This window comes from Microtus oregoni, unplaced genomic scaffold (genome assembly GCF_018167655.1).
Source record: "Microtus oregoni isolate MIOR12 unplaced genomic scaffold, Mior012 000050F_002, whole genome shotgun sequence".
Lineage (NCBI taxonomy): Eukaryota > Metazoa > Chordata > Mammalia > Rodentia > Cricetidae > Microtus > Microtus oregoni.
Genome location: NW_024543226.1, coordinates 809,292 through 827,592, shown reverse-complemented (window position 1 = coordinate 827,592; position 18,301 = coordinate 809,292). Strand labels below are relative to the sequence as shown.

The 18,301-nt window shown below is 40.7% G+C and overlaps 1 protein-coding gene across 1 annotated transcript; it reads left to right on the top strand.

Moving 5' to 3' along the window:
• Positions 1 to 1,675: 1,675 nt before the first annotated feature.
• Armcx5 (armadillo repeat containing X-linked 5) lies at positions 1,676 to 6,168 on the top strand. Its single transcript, XM_041636744.1, has 3 exons — positions 1,676 to 1,966; positions 3,394 to 3,468; positions 3,798 to 6,168. The coding sequence occupies exon 3, from the start codon at positions 4,052 to 4,054 to the stop codon at positions 5,738 to 5,740; it is 1,689 nt and encodes a 562-aa protein (XP_041492678.1). The 5' UTR covers positions 1,676 to 1,966; positions 3,394 to 3,468; positions 3,798 to 4,051; the 3' UTR covers positions 5,741 to 6,168.
• The last annotated feature ends 12,133 nt before the right edge of the window (positions 6,169 to 18,301 follow it).

The following is an 18,301-nucleotide window of genomic DNA, read 5'->3' as shown; positions in this document are numbered from 1 at the left end:
CTTAATCTCAAAGGTCACTGCGGGAAAGAGTGACAGCACTCTGTGTGTGTTTCCATGGCCAAGAAATCTCTGAAGTTGGTTTCAGTAGACTTGTCCAGAATTGGCAACTACCACCTCTTTTCTTTCTTTCTTTCTTTCTTTCTTTCTTTCTTTCTTTCTTTCTTTCTTTCTTTCTTTCTTTCTTTCTTTCTCTTTTTTTCTTTTTGGACTGTTTTTAGGGTCCTGAGCTGGCCCATCTAGAGGGACTATTACCACCTATTTTTACAATCAAGTTTTATTGAACCTCCCACCAAATAGATTTGCATCTCTGTTTTTTGGGCTCTGAAAATGGTCTGGTGAGACTGACCATCATCACTCATTATGGTTCCTTATGGCCCAGTCATTCCTTCCAAAAGTTAACCTCCAGTCTAAAAACATTATCAGGTTTTCTGGTAATGTAGATTGTGCAGTGAGTGGCTAAAGGAACTTCAGAAATCTCTCTTTCATATATTGAGGGAAAACAATCTAATTTTACTAATGCAATTTCAAAATTATAATCATCCCTAAAGTAGGAAAAATCCTTCTTACCATATAATAGACTATGGTCGACAACTCAGTTTAGTGTTGAATTGTGTCGGACTAATGTGCTGGAACATTTCTGAGAACATACGGTATGCATGTCTAAAATGCTTTCTAATTCTAAGGCTTATTTTCATTAAATTTATTTTCAAATATATAATACAAACATGAGGCCCAACATTCAAAATTAAAGAGTTTATATAATCACAGATTTGGGGGGCAAGAAATATGGTGGATCAAGGAATCCATAGAGCAGGGACTGGTGTCAGTTCATAGATATGAAGATATTTTGGTATTATTTCTCTTCATTAAGAATGTAGTTGTTTTCCCTGTGCCCAGATCAAATCTAGGTCACTGCATCTTTTGGTGGTGAGGGACCGCTGTTTTTCTCCACCACTGTTTTTCCTATATCTTTATCTCATGTTATGTAAGACAACTTCAAAGCAAGAAGTATGCCAGGCAATAAGAGCAAAACATTCAAGAGACAGCAAGAGGAAAAATAAAAGGGGAGCAATTTTTTATTAGGCTCTGCCACTACGCCCACACATTTTATGTAACCAAGCATTTACAAGTGCATCGCTAGAGGATTTTCCTTGTAAAAGGAAAGGATCATAATTTTGGGGGGATAATTTAGCATTTCTACTTCTAACTCAGCATTGAGAATTTGGCATCCCCCACCCCTGCTTTTCTACCTTGGGTCCCTCCCCTACTTAATCAGCCCACTTTGGTGGGGCTTTGGAGTTTAGTGACGAATGTATAAACACTAGAATTCTCGCTATCCTATTCTTTGCTATCCTTCCGCGCTAAACCACAGCTTTTTTTCCTGACGTCACAGCATGAAAATCGTTTGCATAGTATACGTGACAACGGCAAGGCATGGTGAGCTTGATGAGAGGCACTCCCAAGCGGGAAGCTAATACAGACATTTGGTAACAGTCTCCTTCCTGATGTTTTGCGCTTTTTTTCCTACTTGGCACCAGAACCATAGTGCCGCAGGGTGGGAGAAACGGGGCCATTTATCAAGAGCAGAAGTATCACTCCACTTCCCTAAGCCGGATCTCCTTTCAGCAACCCTAGCCCCGCCCTCTGCGGGCTTCCGTAACGCGACACAGCCACGCCTAGTGCGTCCAGGCGGATGTGGGCTGAAGGTGTTTCGTCTCTTCGAGGGGTTTCCTGACGAGCCTGCGGCAATGGAGAGACCCTGCCAAAAGGTGATAGTAGTTTGCTAGTCATGGCCCTTCATCAGTAAAGTAAGCATCTTTGTCCCAAGTGCTCGGCCAGCCCCTAAATACAGTGGCCGCCATTGTCTCTGCTCCCGGCACCTGACTGCAGCTTGCGTTTGCCTGCCTCCGTTTCTTGAGGCGAGACACCTCTGGAGACACGCAAAACAGCCTCCGAGGCTGAACAGGTTAGTAAGGAGGACATTGCTTGGGGCTGTGAATGCGGGTTTTGAGATTGCGGCGGGATTTTGTGACCTGGGTGTGGAAAGGGGGGGGGAGCCAGAAGCGGGCGGGGGGGGGGGGGGATGGTAAAAAGATATTTACGTTTCCAACTCGCCTCACTTCCGACTACATTCGGGAAGGGAGATGGCTGTAATGGCTGTAATGGCTTTATCCATTGGGGAGATGGGGTACTTGCCAGAGGAAGCGGGGCTGCCATAGCTGGGGAGGGCAGTTGAGGCGCCTTGAGAATCAGGGAGGGAGTGTACAGGAGGTTTCAAATGTGGGGGCATTTAAGTCTTGGAATCGAAGACTGTTTCATGTTCTGGTTGTTTATCTGACCTTTAACCACATCTTGCTCATTGTTTTCATTTGATTTGGGGCTAGCAAACATTCATTTGTGTGGCTAGGTGTGCTGCCAAGTTTGCAGCTCTCCATGTTTCAGGGCATCGGGAGGGTAGAAGATAAACAAAACTGACCTGGTTTCTTTATAGTAGGAAAAAAACTCCAAGAATAGGTAGGGCTCTAAAACAATTTCTAGATCTCTGTGCCAGCCTTCCAGATATGCTCTCCATTCCCCCACCTATATTGCAGAATATCATAGGTGTGTGGGGGAGGAGAAAGAATCATAACCTGTAAGAAAATTGAAAACAGTCCTTTTCGTTACTTCCCAGCTTCCTGTTACTGTCAGGCGTTACCCTCCCTGCTGACAACACTGTGACCGTTGTCTTCATGGAAATTTTCAAGCTTTAAGAGCATAGCAGACAGCAGACGATTGTGGAGATTCCTGGGGGGGGGGGGGGGCGCAAAAGAAAGGGAATCAGCCCTTTCCAGAGCAAGTGTCTACATCCAAAAAGGGTTTATGCCTTCGATGCTGTCTTCTAAAATCAATTCATTAGTGATGTTCTCCTATTTGCCAATTTCCATTGGTAGGACATAGTCATAGGCTTATATAACTGTTGACTGAATATTTGTAAAAATAACCCTACTGGAACCTAGGAAATAATGAAGAGTTTCTCAGGTTGGTGTGACGATAGAGACACAGGGGCCACTGACACTAGAAACTTAAATCCTTTGGTTTTGTCAGTTTATCAGTGACCCCTATTTGGTCTGTGAATTTCCTTAGGAGTCTTCGTTACCTTGGAGCTAGACCCAGGATGCAGATTTGTCTTTCCATGCCCTCTGCCTTGTTTTTCTCCAACACCTTGTTGCTATCTAATTTTCAACCAGGGAATTACCAGAATAATCACTGAAGAGGAAAATGGTGGGCCTTAAGGGAGGAGGAGGAGGAACAGATTTGAAGATGAATAATGTGTAGAGATGAGGACCAGGAAGGGAAAAGCTAGACAAACTGTCTGAAGAGCTTAGGTTCTCTGTCCGCTTTGTCTGTATATAGGGTCCACCGGATCGACTGCAGGGCCCGTCGCCCGTGGAAGCAAAGCAGAGAGAAAATTACTTCACATCAGTGCAGGTTAGTATGAATGTGGGGATTCCTTGAGGATGGAATAGGCAAGATTTGGTTGGCTCCATCCCAGGTCAGGAAACAGCCTAGGGATTCTGTAGCCTCTCATGTCCATCCCTCTTTCCTATTCTCCCTGACCTTATTTGTGTCTGGAAAGACAGTTGGCAGCACAAGGAGGTGTAGACAATGGGCGAAATGAAAGGAGGAGTTTGTTAGTTGTCTATTTCTCCCCTATAGAGCACTGAATTTCCATACTTAAATATCACTCTGTGCTAATCAGCATGAGGAGAAAAAAATTGGAAGAGACTTAAAGCCCCATTTCCTTCCTCCACCCCTAGGTCCAACTTCAGTGCCAGATCTGGTGGCCTTGGAGTGGCTGAAGACCACCACCCTCCACAGGCCTGCGCCCAAGCACAGCTATCCTTTATCTTGAGTGAGCTTCCTCAGCATGCTGTCTATATCATTGGCAGAAACTCTAGTTGGAAAGGGGGCTGACTGACTACTGGACTCTATGTGAAAACACCAACTTGGGGCTGACTTTCAGGCAAAGCTGAGATAAGGGCATATAAGGGCTTTGCTTTTATCTTGAAACATGATTGGCTCTACAGCTAAAGCGAAAGGTAGAGAAGAAACTGGAGCTTCCGCGAAACCTGGAAGCAAAAAAGGAAAAGCCAAGAGTCAGACCAAGAAAGTGGTTGAGACAGAACCAAAAGAAGAATTGGGGAACCAGACTGAGGCTAGGGGTAAAGCAATGGCCAGGACACAAACGGTGACTCACACTGAGCCTGAGACTGTGACATGGAAAGTGAAAAAAAAGAAAGATAAGACTAGTATTATAGTCAAGGCTCAGACTAAGACAGAGCTCCTGAAAGAGCCTGCGTTAGTGCCTCACTCCAAGTCAGATGCCTCGCCTATGTCTGTGGTCATTACGGTAACCAAGTCTGAAGTCAAGGTTGACGCTGCTATTGAGGCATCTGGCAAGTGCTCAGCCAAGGCTAGTGATAAGGGCAATATGAAGCACAAACCTGAGATAAAGAAAGAGATCTGTGTCAAATCTGGGGCTGGTAGCAAAACTAGTATTGTCATCAACACCACTGATGATGATGAAGAATATGTGTGCTCCTGGTTTTGGACTGGAGAAGAGCCTAGTGTAGGGTCCTGGTTCTGGCCTAAAGATGAATACCCTCTTCAAGTTTATCAGCCCCCACCTAAAGTTGAGGAAGAACCTGAACCCGCAGATACATTCGACTTTACTTTAAAAAAAAAAGCAGCAGCATGGGCAAGGGGCAGGTTTATTGTTTTAGTTCCAGTTGATGAAGGTGAACGATCTTTACCTCCAGAAGGGAACTGGACTCTGGTTGATACCTTAATTGAAACTCCTCTGGGTGTTCGACCATTGACCAAGATTCCACCTTTTGAAGGACCTTACTTCCAGACCTTAGCTGAAATAAAAGAACAGATCCGGGAAAGAGAAAAGTATGGACCCAACCCAAAGACCTGTCGCTGTAAATCGCGTACCTTTAGTTTAGAGCCTGTAGAGTTTGATAAGCTTGTTGACCTACTTAGGTTAACTAGGGATCCTTTTATTCATGAGATAGCTACAATGATAATGGGCATCAGTCCTGCTTACCCATTTACTCAAGATATCGTTCATGATGTTGGTATTACTGTTATGATTGAAAATTTTGTCAATAATCCAAATGCTAAAAAGTACCCTCGAAATTTAAATGTGAGTGCCAGCACCGATGCTTCTGATGAAGCAAAAGAGAATGAAGCACATGTAAATAAAGTTTGTAGGGACATACTCTGTTGTCCTTTGAACTGCTCTGTACAAGTTGAGGAACTAAAACTGTTAGCGAGCCTGAGTATAAAATTTGATTACCACCACGTGATTATCAATTATGTTCGCTATTTTATCACATTGTTAAGTAAAGGAAGTGTCAAAATCAAATTTCAGATTTTAAGGGTTATTTTATATTTGTCAAAGAATCAAGCCAATACAAGAGAACTGATCAGTGCTGAAGTATTGTCGTCACTGGTTGCTCTCTTTCATAAGAACGAGTCAAAGGCTAATATTCTACATATCATTGATATATTTGAGAATATAAATTTCCAGTTCAAAAAAAGGGCAAAGCTGTTTACCAAGGAAATGTTCACTAAATCTGAACTTATTTCCATATTCCATAAGGCAAAAGAGTTTGACCAGAAACTCAGTGACTTGGCAGAGCACAGTGACCCTGATGTGAGAGATAAAGTTATCCGATTAATACTCAAACTCTGAATAGCTGTATATTCTCACAAAACCTTGAGCATTTTTGTCTTTCCAATATAAATCTAATGCATATTATAAGTATAAATTTGATATTTATATTCTCTGTGTTGAGGGAGGCAATTTTATGGATGCTAGTCATCTTGAGAGAGTAAACACTTGTTGGTTTTTATTGTGCTTATCTATAATATAAATTGGTATTTTTGGTATCTGTAATGTAACCCAGTACTGAACCTTTTCACCCTAAATAAGCTATATTTCTGTGCGTTGCACTGATATGAGTGTATTTTCGTATTCCATTTGCGTGTTTTTAATAAAGTTGCATGCTAAACATGATGAAAACATTGTCCCAGTTCTTCAGTTGAATTGTAGTCAGAGATGAACAATGTAAAGATAGCCATGATCGCGGTCTGTCCATTTAATGATGGGGTGGCACAAACAAACGGGTTCACAGATTGGAAGATCTTTTCCTTTCAACATGTTAAGGGAATAAAATAAATCATTCTGTGACCAAGAAGACAGGACTGTGCTTCTGACTCTCTGGAGGTTGTAGAGTTTCAAGTGACAACTCTGGGGAAGTGGGTGATGGCAGACTTTGGAGGAGGAGAATACAGTTGCCTTCGTGTCGCTCTTGAATAGCCCTTCACATGTGTTGTCTCACTAGGATGCCTTCAAGTTTTTAATCCCCAAGAGAGTTTCTGCTTCGTATCCTTATTAGCACCCTCCCTATCCAGGAATACCAGATTTACTACTTCCAATGAGATTTTCCTATCCCTACAGTCTGGGCCTCAGAGGAGGGCTTGGGATCACCTACGGAAACTGAAGATTAACATCAAGTCTTCCACTTGCTTGGTTGTTGGTTCGCACCCTTGCTTTTGTTTTCTGCCCAATACTTTTGATTTGGTCATTTTTCCCTATTCTTGCTGATTCTTAAGGTCAGGGCATGGCTGTGTGTGTGACACAACCACCAGATATCAAAGTCCTTTAGTAGTGCATAGTTAGTAAGCAATTCATCTCCCCATCCTCACTACCCTGCTTATTTTCAGTTTACTGTTTGGAGCCATGCTGCTTATTCTACCTCAGCCTACCGTTTATATAACAAAAGCTAAAGCCGGGCGGTGGTGGCGCACGCCTTTACTCCCAGCACTCGGGAGGCAGAGGCAGGTGGATTTCTGTGAGTTCGAGACCAGCCTGGTCTACAGAGCTAGTTCCAGGACAGGCTCCAAAACCACAAAGAAACCCTGTCTCAAAAAAAAAAAAAAAAAAACAAAAAACAAAAACAAAAAACAAAAGCTAGGTTGAGAGCAGAGGGTTGTGGTATAGAACAACAGGTATAGGTTGGGATTTGATACTACCTTTGCCTTTCCTGCTCCCCAGGCCTTTTGCAGGTCTTTTGCTTTGATTAGTCACAATTTGCTGCCCAACATTGGAAATAATAGAGATTATAATCTCTGGAGGATGTGTGTATGTGTGTGTGTGTGTGTGTGTAAGTAACACACACACACACGAATGTGCCTATGATTTCTTTTGACCCTCCTTTTCCAAATGTCATGTATCTAGGTAAGATATAAATAAAAATATCAATATGCTGGAATATATCCTAAATTTTAACAGCTAGTCCTGGTTTAATTTTTATGAAGGTCAGATGTGAACCTATTTTTCATATTCCTAGGAATAAAAATGAAGAATGATTTCCATCTTTGTGAATTAGGGGGGAAAGCAGTGAGCTTTTTTTTCTTGCAATGTGCCACTTTGATTTCGAAGGTTTTTGAAGTTCTATGTAACTGTTTTTAATCCACAGATCTCCCCTAGCCTTTAATACCAGCTGTGGGTACTTGTCTCACTGGAGCGCTTCACAGTGCAGTCGGACCAAATCCTTTGGAAACATTCTATTTCTCAAATGCCCTGTGGAGCACACACTTAATCAGTTGATGGCCTGGAATTTTCCAGTATCAGCTAAGGAGAAGGGTGAGTTTGGGATATGTGTATATTTTGGTACCAAAGAAAGAAATCAGTCTTCCTGCCCGAGTGATAATTTTGAGAGTCGAAAACCATCTCTTTAAGTTTCTGGCATTTCATCTATTGATATGCACTTTAGCTGTTCCCACAGTTGGGCTATTATGACCACTGCTGCAGTGAACATCACAGTACAGGTACTTGTGGGAGTCCCTAGTTTCCTTTGCAAATGCGCTTAGAAGTGGAATTGCTTGGGAACGTGATGATAATTCTGTTTAGCTTTTAAGGAACTGCCAAACTGATTTCCACAATGGAAATAACATTTTGTATTCCTGTCATCAATATATGATCATTTGAATGCGTCTACATCTTTTAAAATGCTGTTATTTTCTTCTACCATTTAAGTATTCTTTTTTTTTTTTTTTTGGTTTTTCGAGACAGGGTTTCTCTGTGGTTTTGGAGCCTGTCCTGGAACTAGCTCTTGTAGACCAGGCTGGTCTCGAACTCACAGAGATCCGCCTGCCTCTGCCTCCCGAGTGCTGGAGATACATAAAAACATGAATTGATATTTTAATGGCCTAACCTGCTGTAATGTGTAGTATATGTATAACTTCTGTGCTTTACAAATGTAGTTAAACATATTCATTTCAAGCATTTATCTTTTTTTGCTGCTAAAAACTTTAAAAGTCTTTTCTTCCAGGTTTTTTAAATATAGTGCATTATTGTTATCTGTACTTACCCTACCATATAGGAACATACCAGAACTTCTAGTTCCTAATGAAACTTAGTAACTGTTAATTAGCTTTACCCCATACTCTCCCTAGCCTTTTGTAACAACAATTCTACTCTCAACTTCGAGGTCAACCTTTTCAGATTGCACATATGTGTAAATGATAAGGCATTTGTCTTTCTGTGCCTGCTTTATTTTATTTAACATACTGATCCCTAGTTTCAGCCCTGTTGTCAGGAATGGCAGAATGGCTTTCGTGACTGAATAATATTTTATCCTGTACATGAACCATAACTTTATCCATTCATCAGGGTTTTTTTTTTTTTTTTTTTTTTTTTTTTTTTTTTGGTTTTTTGAGACAGGGTTTCTCTGTGGCTTTAGAACCTGTCCTGGAACTAGCTCTGTAGACGAGGCTGGTCTCGAACTCACTGAGATCTGCCTGCCTGCCTCTGCCTGGGATTAAAGGCGTGCGCCACCATCGCCCGGCCATTCATCAGTTTTTGAATACTTTCGTTTTTTCTTCTATTTCTTGACTATTGTGAATTTCAGTACTGCATTTGTGTGTGAGTGCAGATGGCTCTTTAGCATGCTAATTTAATTTCCTTTGGAAGTATACCTAATAGTGGAATTCCTAGATCATATGGTAGTTCTGTTTGTATTTTTAGGATCCTCCATACTGTTTTCTATAGTATGTGTATCAACTTGCATTCTCATGAGCAGAATAAAATATCTTTTTCTTCACAGTCTCACTGGCATGTCTTATTTTTAATCTTTTTGATAATAGCTTATTGGTGTCAGGTGGCATCTCTTATTGCTAAAGGTTAGTGGTGTGAAGCATTTTTTCAAGCACCTGTTGTCCACTTTTATGTTTGTTTTATTTTGGCAAATGCCTATCCAGGCATTTTGTTCATTTTTAAATGTGTTTTTTTTTTGGAGGATTTTCTGAGTGTTTTGCAGTTCCTAATAAAGTCTGCGTATCAGACCCTTGCCAGATGTATGAACCACCAGTATTTTCACCATTTAGTAGACTGTCTCTGCATTCTGCTTTCCTATATTATGCAGAAAATTTAGTGAAATGTTACCCCATTTTAATTTTTGCTTTTGCTTCTTTTGCTTTTATTGTCCTTTCTAAAATTTCCTGTCAGTTTCAATGTCTTAAAGCATTTTTTCTACTTTTCTTCTAGTAGTTTCATCATTTTAGGTGATACATATAGTCCTTTAATATATTCGAAGTTGGTCTTTTGTAATTAGTGAGAGATAGTTGATTTTTGTCATTTTCCAGAGATTCTTCTACCTGTGGCCATCAATTTTTCCCAGCATTGTTTACTACAAAGACGGCTCTTTCTCCATTGTGTGTTCTTAGCAACTTTGTTAGAAAAGAGTTGATTATAGATGTGTAGGCTGTTTCTAGATTCTATTATTTGTAGTTGGTTTGTGTGTCCTTTTTTATATCATATCATACTAATTTTTTTTTGGTTTTAATTTTTTTTAAAAAATCAATCTAGCTTTGCAGTTTGTTTTGAAGACAGGAAATATAGTTCCTCCTACTTTGTTCTATCTATTTGGCATATATTTGGTTTCTTGGGGGCTTTTGTGGTTCCATTTGAATTTTTTATTTTTTGCTTGTTTGTTTTTGTTTTTCGAGACAGTGTTTCTTTGTGAAACAGTCCTGGAACTTGCTTTGTAGACCAGGCTGGCCTTGAACTTGCCTCTGCTGGGATTAAAGGTATGTGCCACCACCTCCCAGCCCATGTGATTTTATTACTGCATTTTTTCTAGTTCTGTATAGAGCATTTGTAGTATTTTTATAGGAATTAGATCAGATTTGTAAATCACTTTTGCTGGTACATTTTAACAGTGTTGATTTTTCCAACCCATGAACACGGGGTGGCTTCTCATATTTTTATATCCCTTTTAATTTCTTTCATCAGTGTTTTATACATGTTATTATAGAGATCTTTTGCATATTTGTTTAAATTTATTTATTTATTTATTTATGGATTTTTGAGACAGGGTTTCTCCGTAGCTTTTTTGGTTCCTGTCCAGGAACTAGCTCTTCTAGACCAGGCTGGCCTCGAATTCACAGAGATCCGCCTGCCTCTGCCTCCCAAGTGCTGGGATTAAAGGCGTGCACCACCACTGCCCGGTTTTTTAAATTTATTTTTAAAATTTTACTTTTATAGATAATGTAAATCCAATTGCTTTCTTGGTTTTTATTTCAGGCAATTTCTGCATGCTAATTTTGTATTTTTCAACTTTGCAGAATGTACTTGCTCATTCTAATTTTGTTTTGGTTTTGGTGGATATACATGTAACCTCAAAACAGCAACAGTTTGACTTCTTTTTCAGTCGGAATGATTGTTTGTTTTTCTGTCCTTATTGTTCTTGCTAGGATTTCTGGCATTGTACTGAATAAAAGTGGTGAAAGAGAGCATCCCTCTCTTGTTCTAGATCTTAGAAAGAAGTCTTTTCAGCTTGTTTCCTTTGACTTTTTAACTATCATCTTATTATAAAGGTCTTATTATGTTGTAATATATTCCTTCTATTCCCAATTTTTCAGTTCTATTATGAAAGGGTGTTGAATTTTATCAAACATATTTTGCACACGTATGGTTTACAGTCCTTCATTTCATTGATGTGGTTACTCAGTGCATTGAACCATCTTTCATTTGTTGAATGAATCCCACTTGGTCATAGTAAGTTTAATTTGCTCCTCTTTTCATATGTATTAATCAATCATGCATTGGCCTATAGTTTTGTCTGTATGTTGCTGTCTGCATAATTCTGATCTCATAGACATGGGTTTAAACTTGTAGAAAGCCTTTGTTAGCCAGCCGATAACTACAGTGGGTGTTCAGGATCCCAGTGTAGATCTGAGCCTTTCTCAGGGTAAATTTTTAAGCACAAAAGCCATCTTCTGGGTTAACATACTTCATTTAACAAGAACAGTTAGCTAGAAGTAGAACTACAGAAGCCAAAACGCAAGGTTAGTACATTTAGAGACTTTCCTAGAACTATGGACCTTGATGGAGTAGGTCTTTGTTTTATTTAGCAGGTGGTGCTGTCTACATGCTGTTTATGACCTGAATGGTACTTCCATCATGATGTCTGTCAGTTGTGCTATAGTCTGATGGGCCTATGAAGGTCTGGGGCTCTGTTAGTTTCCCCACTAATGTTATCAAATGAGTCAGATTGTGGCCTCATCTTGCTTTAAAGAGGTGTAGTTGGTCCCAGGGGCCATTAATTTTTATTAAATTGATACATAATTGGCCACATAGTTTAAGATGAAGAATCCTGCTGTTAATCCAATCAGAATGAGAACTAAAGATTATTCCAGTGTTATTAGTATTTAGCTAGGGGGCTCAAGATAACAGAAATTGGTACTAATTATTTGATTTCTGTCTTTGTTTTTTTTCTGTCTTTGTTTCTCTCTCTCTTTTTTGAGGGTTTTTTTTGAGGTTTTCTCCAACTATGGCAATATTTTTCTTATTACTCCTGATCAATTAGCATAGAAACAACAGGTTTCTCCCAAAGCCATACATAGTTTCCCTTTTCTCATGAGAGGCCTAAACCTCTCCAATTTTATAGAACCATTTCTGCAAGGTAATCTAACTGTTGTTTTAATTCAGAAATGGAAACTTTTAATACCTCTAGGTCCTGATCAACATATCTAGATCAACATCTACTAAGATGAATAAAAGGAATTTCTCAGTTTGGAAAACATCAGAACAGGTACGTTTTGTCAAACTATTGATCCATGCCCACCAGGTAGTCTCAGGGGTCCAGTAATACTGCTGTTGTTCAGATGAGTTAACCACGCAAGACAGAATATCAGGTATCAGATTAAAGGAAAATGCTTAGGTTAAAAGTTTTGTTTAGGGGCTGGAGGTTAAGAGCACTGACTGCTCTTTCAGAGGTCCTGAGTTCAATTCCCAGCAACCACCATCTATAATGAGATCTGGTGCCCTCTTCTGGCATGCAAGCGTACATAGAAGGAATGCTGTATATATAATAAATAGATAAATCTTTTTTGAAAAAGTTTTGTTTAGGAGATAAATTTCAGCCTCTTGTGAGTCCCCTAATGTTCATTTGGGCTGTCCCCAAGTCACTATGAGTTTTGTCAGACAATGGGATGACAGTCTGGTTAGTTCCCTATATAGTATGGGAATCTGGGGGGGGGGGGGGCTGTCTAAACATAACCAGCAATCCTGGTTGATTTCTGTCTGGAATGATTAACTATGCAGTGAACCTTGTCAGGAATGGAGAAGAGGGTGAGGATCACTTCCTGGATATCAGGAGGTGGGACTCTGACTCAGGATGTGTTTAGGTCCCAAGGTCTGGGGACAGGGCAGGGACAGTTTAAATCTATCTCTAGGGCCCCTTTTTGTGGCATAAATTCTGATACCCCAGGTTTACCAAAGGCCAGAATCTTTCTTGCAAATTTTCCAGGTTTGTAATTTTATGGCCACTAGATTATATTTTCCTATTGAGCATTTCTTGGGAGGAGCTTTTTTTTATACTCATCTGTATGTTTTCAAAAGGCCTGGTTTACAACCTCAATATTTTCAGTGGAAACTCCCCTGTTCCTGGCAACTAGGGGACCCAGTGGCAGGGCATACACAGAATTTTAAGTTCTGTATTCTTATCAAAGGATAAACTCCCACATCTTTCTTTTCTCTAATACAAACAAAGAACACTTGAAGTGGCCATCAGTTTGCAAAGGTCAAGATGAATATGGGTTACTGCTCTGCAGTCACACTAGCTAATGCCTTTCGTATATCTGTCTTCCTTAGTTCCCAGATCCAGGCCTGAGGGTAGTGGGCATTGCACTGTAAGGGGAGACAGCTCTTTTGTTTCCCGACCACTCAGACCCAAATAATCACACAGAAACTTTATTAATTACATTGGCAAATAGCTTAGGTTTCTTATTGGCTAACTTAAAATAGCCCATTTCTATTATTTCATGTATCACCATGAGGCTGTGGCTTACTGGATAGTTCCAGTGACCATCTTCTTCAGCAGCTACATGGTGTCTCTCTGACTCTGCCTACTCTCTCTATATGTCTCTCCAGCCTGGCTATATTCTGCCCTGCTATAGTGTTGAAGGAGCTGCGGGCTGTGTTCCTACCGCCCCAGCTCCTGGTCGCCTGGCTAGCTTATGCCCCAAAATAACAACACACAAACTTTATTCTTTTAAACACTGCTTGGCCCATTATATCTAGCCTCTTCTCAGCTAACTCTCGCACTTGGACTAGCCCATTTCTAATAATGTGTGTAGCACCCCAAGGTGCGCTTACCGGGAAGATTCTAGCCTACGTCCATCCTGGGTCGGAGCTTCGCATCTGCCCGGGAGAGGAGAGCATGGCCTCTGAGCTCACTTCCTCTTCCTCCCAGCATTCCGTTCTGTTTACTCCACCCACCTATGTTTTAACCTATGAGGGCCAAGCAGTTTCTTTATTTTTTAACCAATGACCTTCCTCCATCACTATAGTAGCTTTATTCATTAACCAATAAAAGCAACAAATATACTGAAGGAATCTCACATAATTGAACCATGACCTTGTATTCATGCCTAGCATAAGACTCAGGAGGAGGGGAGGGACAGGAAGTAGAAGGACCTGGGACCCAATGAAACCTTAAGGTTTCATTGTCTGAGAGACAATCAGTTTGGCGGAGGCATCCCTGGGTGTGTGGATCTATGATGTAATGTCAGCTATCTCCACAGTCATAGGAATGAAGATAATCACTTTGTAGGGGCCTTTCCAAGTTGGGTCCAGTGCCCATTTGGCTATTTGCTTGACTCAGATACTATTACTGGATTCAAAGAAGGGGAAGTTGCTTGTATACTCAAAGGTTTGCTAGATTTCTCATATAGTTTGATTTATAGCCTGTATGGAGTCTGGGTAGCAGTGGGAGAGGTCTTCCAAACTTAATCCCGGGATAAATCACTCCCTATACAGGGTGCAGCAGTTCCACAGCAAAGGAAGGAGTCCTGTCCATCTATTCTTGGATTCTAATGGGAGTTTTGTTAGAGTTTTTACCTGCCCAGAACTCTGTGATCTATGTACACAATGAAGTTTCCAATTTATGCTTAAGTTTTAGCTATTAGTTGAGAGGTTTTAGCTATGAAAGCTGAAATATTGTCAGATCCCATTTCTAGGAGGAAGCCCAGTGGGGGACCAGTTCCTGGGGGAGCTTTTTAGCTACTGTTACAGTTTTAGTCCAGGTGGTGAATGCTTCCAACCACTTGGAAAAGTTATCTATAAAAACTAACAAATACTTGTATCCTCCCCTGGAAGGCCAGATATTGGAAGTCAGTTTTCCTAGAGTTCTCTTTTGTAGTGAGGAGGCACCTGCTTTTCGTTCTGCCCTGCTCCCGCAAGGCTAATTTATGCCCTGAAATAACAACACACAAATTGTATTCTTTTAAACACTGCTTGGACCATTAGCTTTAGCCTCTTACTGGCTAACTCTCACATCTCTATTAACCCGTTTCTATTAATAAGTGTAGCACCACGAGGTGGTGGCTTACCAGGAAGGATCTTAACCTACATCCATCTTGGAAAGGAGAGCTATAGTGTCTGCCTGAGGCATCTGACTCACTTCCCTTCTTCCCAGCATTCTGTTTGGTCTACTCTGCCTATCTAAATTCTGTCCTATCAAAGGACCAAGGCAGTTTCTTTATTAATTAACCAATGAAAGCAATAGATAGATAGAAGACCCACCTACATCATTTCCCTTTTTCTGTTTAAACAAAAAAGAAAGGCTTTCATTTTAACATAGTAAAATTACATATAACAAAACAGTTATCAAGCAAGAATTACAGTTACAATGTTTATATCTATTTTATCTTTTATCATTACTAAGGAAAGCTATATCTGTCTATTCTTCAACTCCATCAAAGACTCCAGAAGGATATAATATTACCTAAGCAAACAAGAAATAAGCAACTTTCAAACTCTAGAAATGACAGAGACAACTTGCTGCCTAGACAGTCACCCAAAGTTCCTCTGTACTGTTGGGGCATCCATCTTCAGCCTACAGGCCCAGAGTATCCAGCAGACATTTCCATGAAGCAGGAATTTTCAAAGACAGTTCAGTCACTTTCTGCTGTGTCCTGCAGAATGTCTCACAGACTCATTCATGAATCAGGAACCCCGAAAGACCATCTCACCTTTAGGCAAGTTCAGCATTCCTCTTTCTGCGGGTTCTCAGTGTCCAGTTCATGCATCAGTCCAGGCAAATGGCTAACCAACTCCATAAGGAGCCTCTTCGATGCCCATCTTCCTCTTGAAGTAGATTGATGCTGCCAGGAGCAGACATGTCTCATTGTCATGAAAAGCCCTAGGTTATTAAAACATTAAATGCCATATTCTGTAGTCTTTGAAAGATATGAAGAATGCCTGTCTTACTGAAATATATCTCTATATATCTAGAAAATCTAACTAACATGACTACAAGCTTGACTATTATGGATGATTATCCATTAACAACACACACACACACACACACACACACACACACACACACATATATATATATTACATTTTTAAATGAACTACACAATCACAATACCTTAATCAATATCAGAAATACATATACATATAACAAAAATTGACCTTAAAATCCATATCAATGCAAATTATTCATATCTATATCATATCCCCCTTTAAATGTAAAAGAACATTTATAAACAATATTTGGGAACATGGGCGCAGTTATTTGATATGGGAAGGTCATATGTCTATCTGTTGATTTCATTGGTTAATTAATAAAGAAACTGCCTGGCCCGTTAGTTCTAGCCTCTTATCGGCTAATTCTCACATCTTCATTCACCCATTTCTAATAATCTGTGTAGTACCACGAGGTGGTGGCTTACCAGGAAAGATTCAGCATGTCTGACCTGGCAGCTGGCTCCATCGCATCTGCCCTCACTTCCCTTCTTCCCAGCATTCTGTTCTGTCTACTCCACCCACCTACGTTCTGACCTATCAGACCAAGCAGTTTCTTTATTAATTAACCAATGAAAGCAACAGATAGACATATGACCTTCCCACATCAATTATTTCTCTCCAAACTGCTTCGTGCTGAATGGGGGCACTGTTATTTAGGTTTTTCATGGTGTAACCTGTCTGCTAAGTTCATCTCAGTTGGCAGCTGAGCGAAGTAATTTTCCGAAGGTGTTCATGATGATCTTTCAGGAGGGCGTGGTCTATCATGCCATATTGGGTTAGAAGCAATCCACAGGGCCTCATCCTCTGTGAAAACAAAAGAAGACCCTCTCCAAAGCATCATATCCTTAGACCCAAATTTGGAAGTCATGATGCCTTTAGAACATATATGCAGGTTCAGCTTAGCAGCCCATTTAATGAAATGTCTCTCTGTACTTAGCTCCTTCACAGTCAAAAGTTTTAAAGAAAATACAATATACAGAATCCAAACTCTCTTTGAATTTTCCATTTTTACGTGGCTTATTTTTCTTTATTTCTTTTAATCTATAACTATCGGTACTCTTTCTCTTTAAAGACTTTACCCTTTTTTAAGACATTAACTTTATTCTCTATATTCTTCTTCTTCTCTCTCCCAAGCCTACGTACACTCATCCAACATTGTGACTTTTATGTCTGAATCTGTCCTATTGTGAATCTGTAATTTTTTCCTGTCCAAGAGCACTTTTGATTTGCGCCTTTAAATCGCTAAGTGCTTAAGAATCTAAGCTGTGACATTCCTAGGTCAAAAACAGGTACTGCCTGCTTGCCCCACCCAGTCCAACAAGGCAGGGCCGCTTGTGACTCTGAATCAGTTGTGCCTCTGAGCTGCAGAGCCGCAGGCTGCTCTGGATGTTGGCTCCACCTCTCTCCAATTTCAAAATGGAGGACATACCATATTCTGCTAGCTCTGGGGCCACCAGGTAGGAGCGGCACTCAGCAGTTTAATTCTGAGACTGAGCATGTGGCACAGAAACTCTTTTCATCCAAGTTACAGCCAAATCTGACAGGCAGAGCACTGCACAGCCTGGAAACATCTTTCTCTGTGGTGGCAGGAATCTGCCATGCTTTCCCGTCTGCCTAAGCCTGATCCCACAGCCTGCCCAGGCGGGGAGCGCAGGAATGGTCTCAGAGTACTTTCTTCCCAATCCCGAGCAGGCACACACACATCCAGTCCCATAAAAGCCATTGAAATGCTGTAAGGCCAGAGTTTGCACTGGCGGCACAGCCCCAGGAAGCCGCGTTTTAAAATGACCGCGGCTTTTTTCTGCCGCTATTGCTGAAATGGGAAATCTCTCCATGGCACGTCCTAGCAAACAGCAAAAAGCTCTCTACAGCACGTCCTAGCAAACAGTAAAAAGCTGTGTTAAACTCTGTTTTTTCTGTGTTTAAAATTAACCTCTCTCTGGTTTTACATGGATCCAGTTTACCACATTGGGCACCACTCTGTGTAAGAGGAGGGTCTTTATCTATGTGTTGTTTCATTGGTTAATTAATAAAACTGCTTGGCCTGATAGGACAGAAAATTAGGTAGGAGAAGTAGACAGAACAGAATGCTGGGAGGAAGAAAACAGTAAGACACATGCTATAGCTCTCCTCTCCAAGATGGATGCAGGTTAAGATTCTTCCTGGTAAAGGTGCTACACTCATTAATAGAAATGGGTTAATCAAGATGTGAGAGTTAGCCAGTAAGAGGCTAGAGCTAATGGGCCAATCTGTGTTTAAAAGAATACAATTTGTGTGTTATTATTTCGGTTGTAAAGCTAGCCATGCGGGAGCTGAGCGGTGGGAAGTGGCTCGCAGCTCCTCACTACAGTTCTCTTTGGTGCTGGTCTCTCATTCAGACCCTTCCTGGGTACACACTCTGTGTTTTTGGATTTTCTTGGACAAAAACTTGGC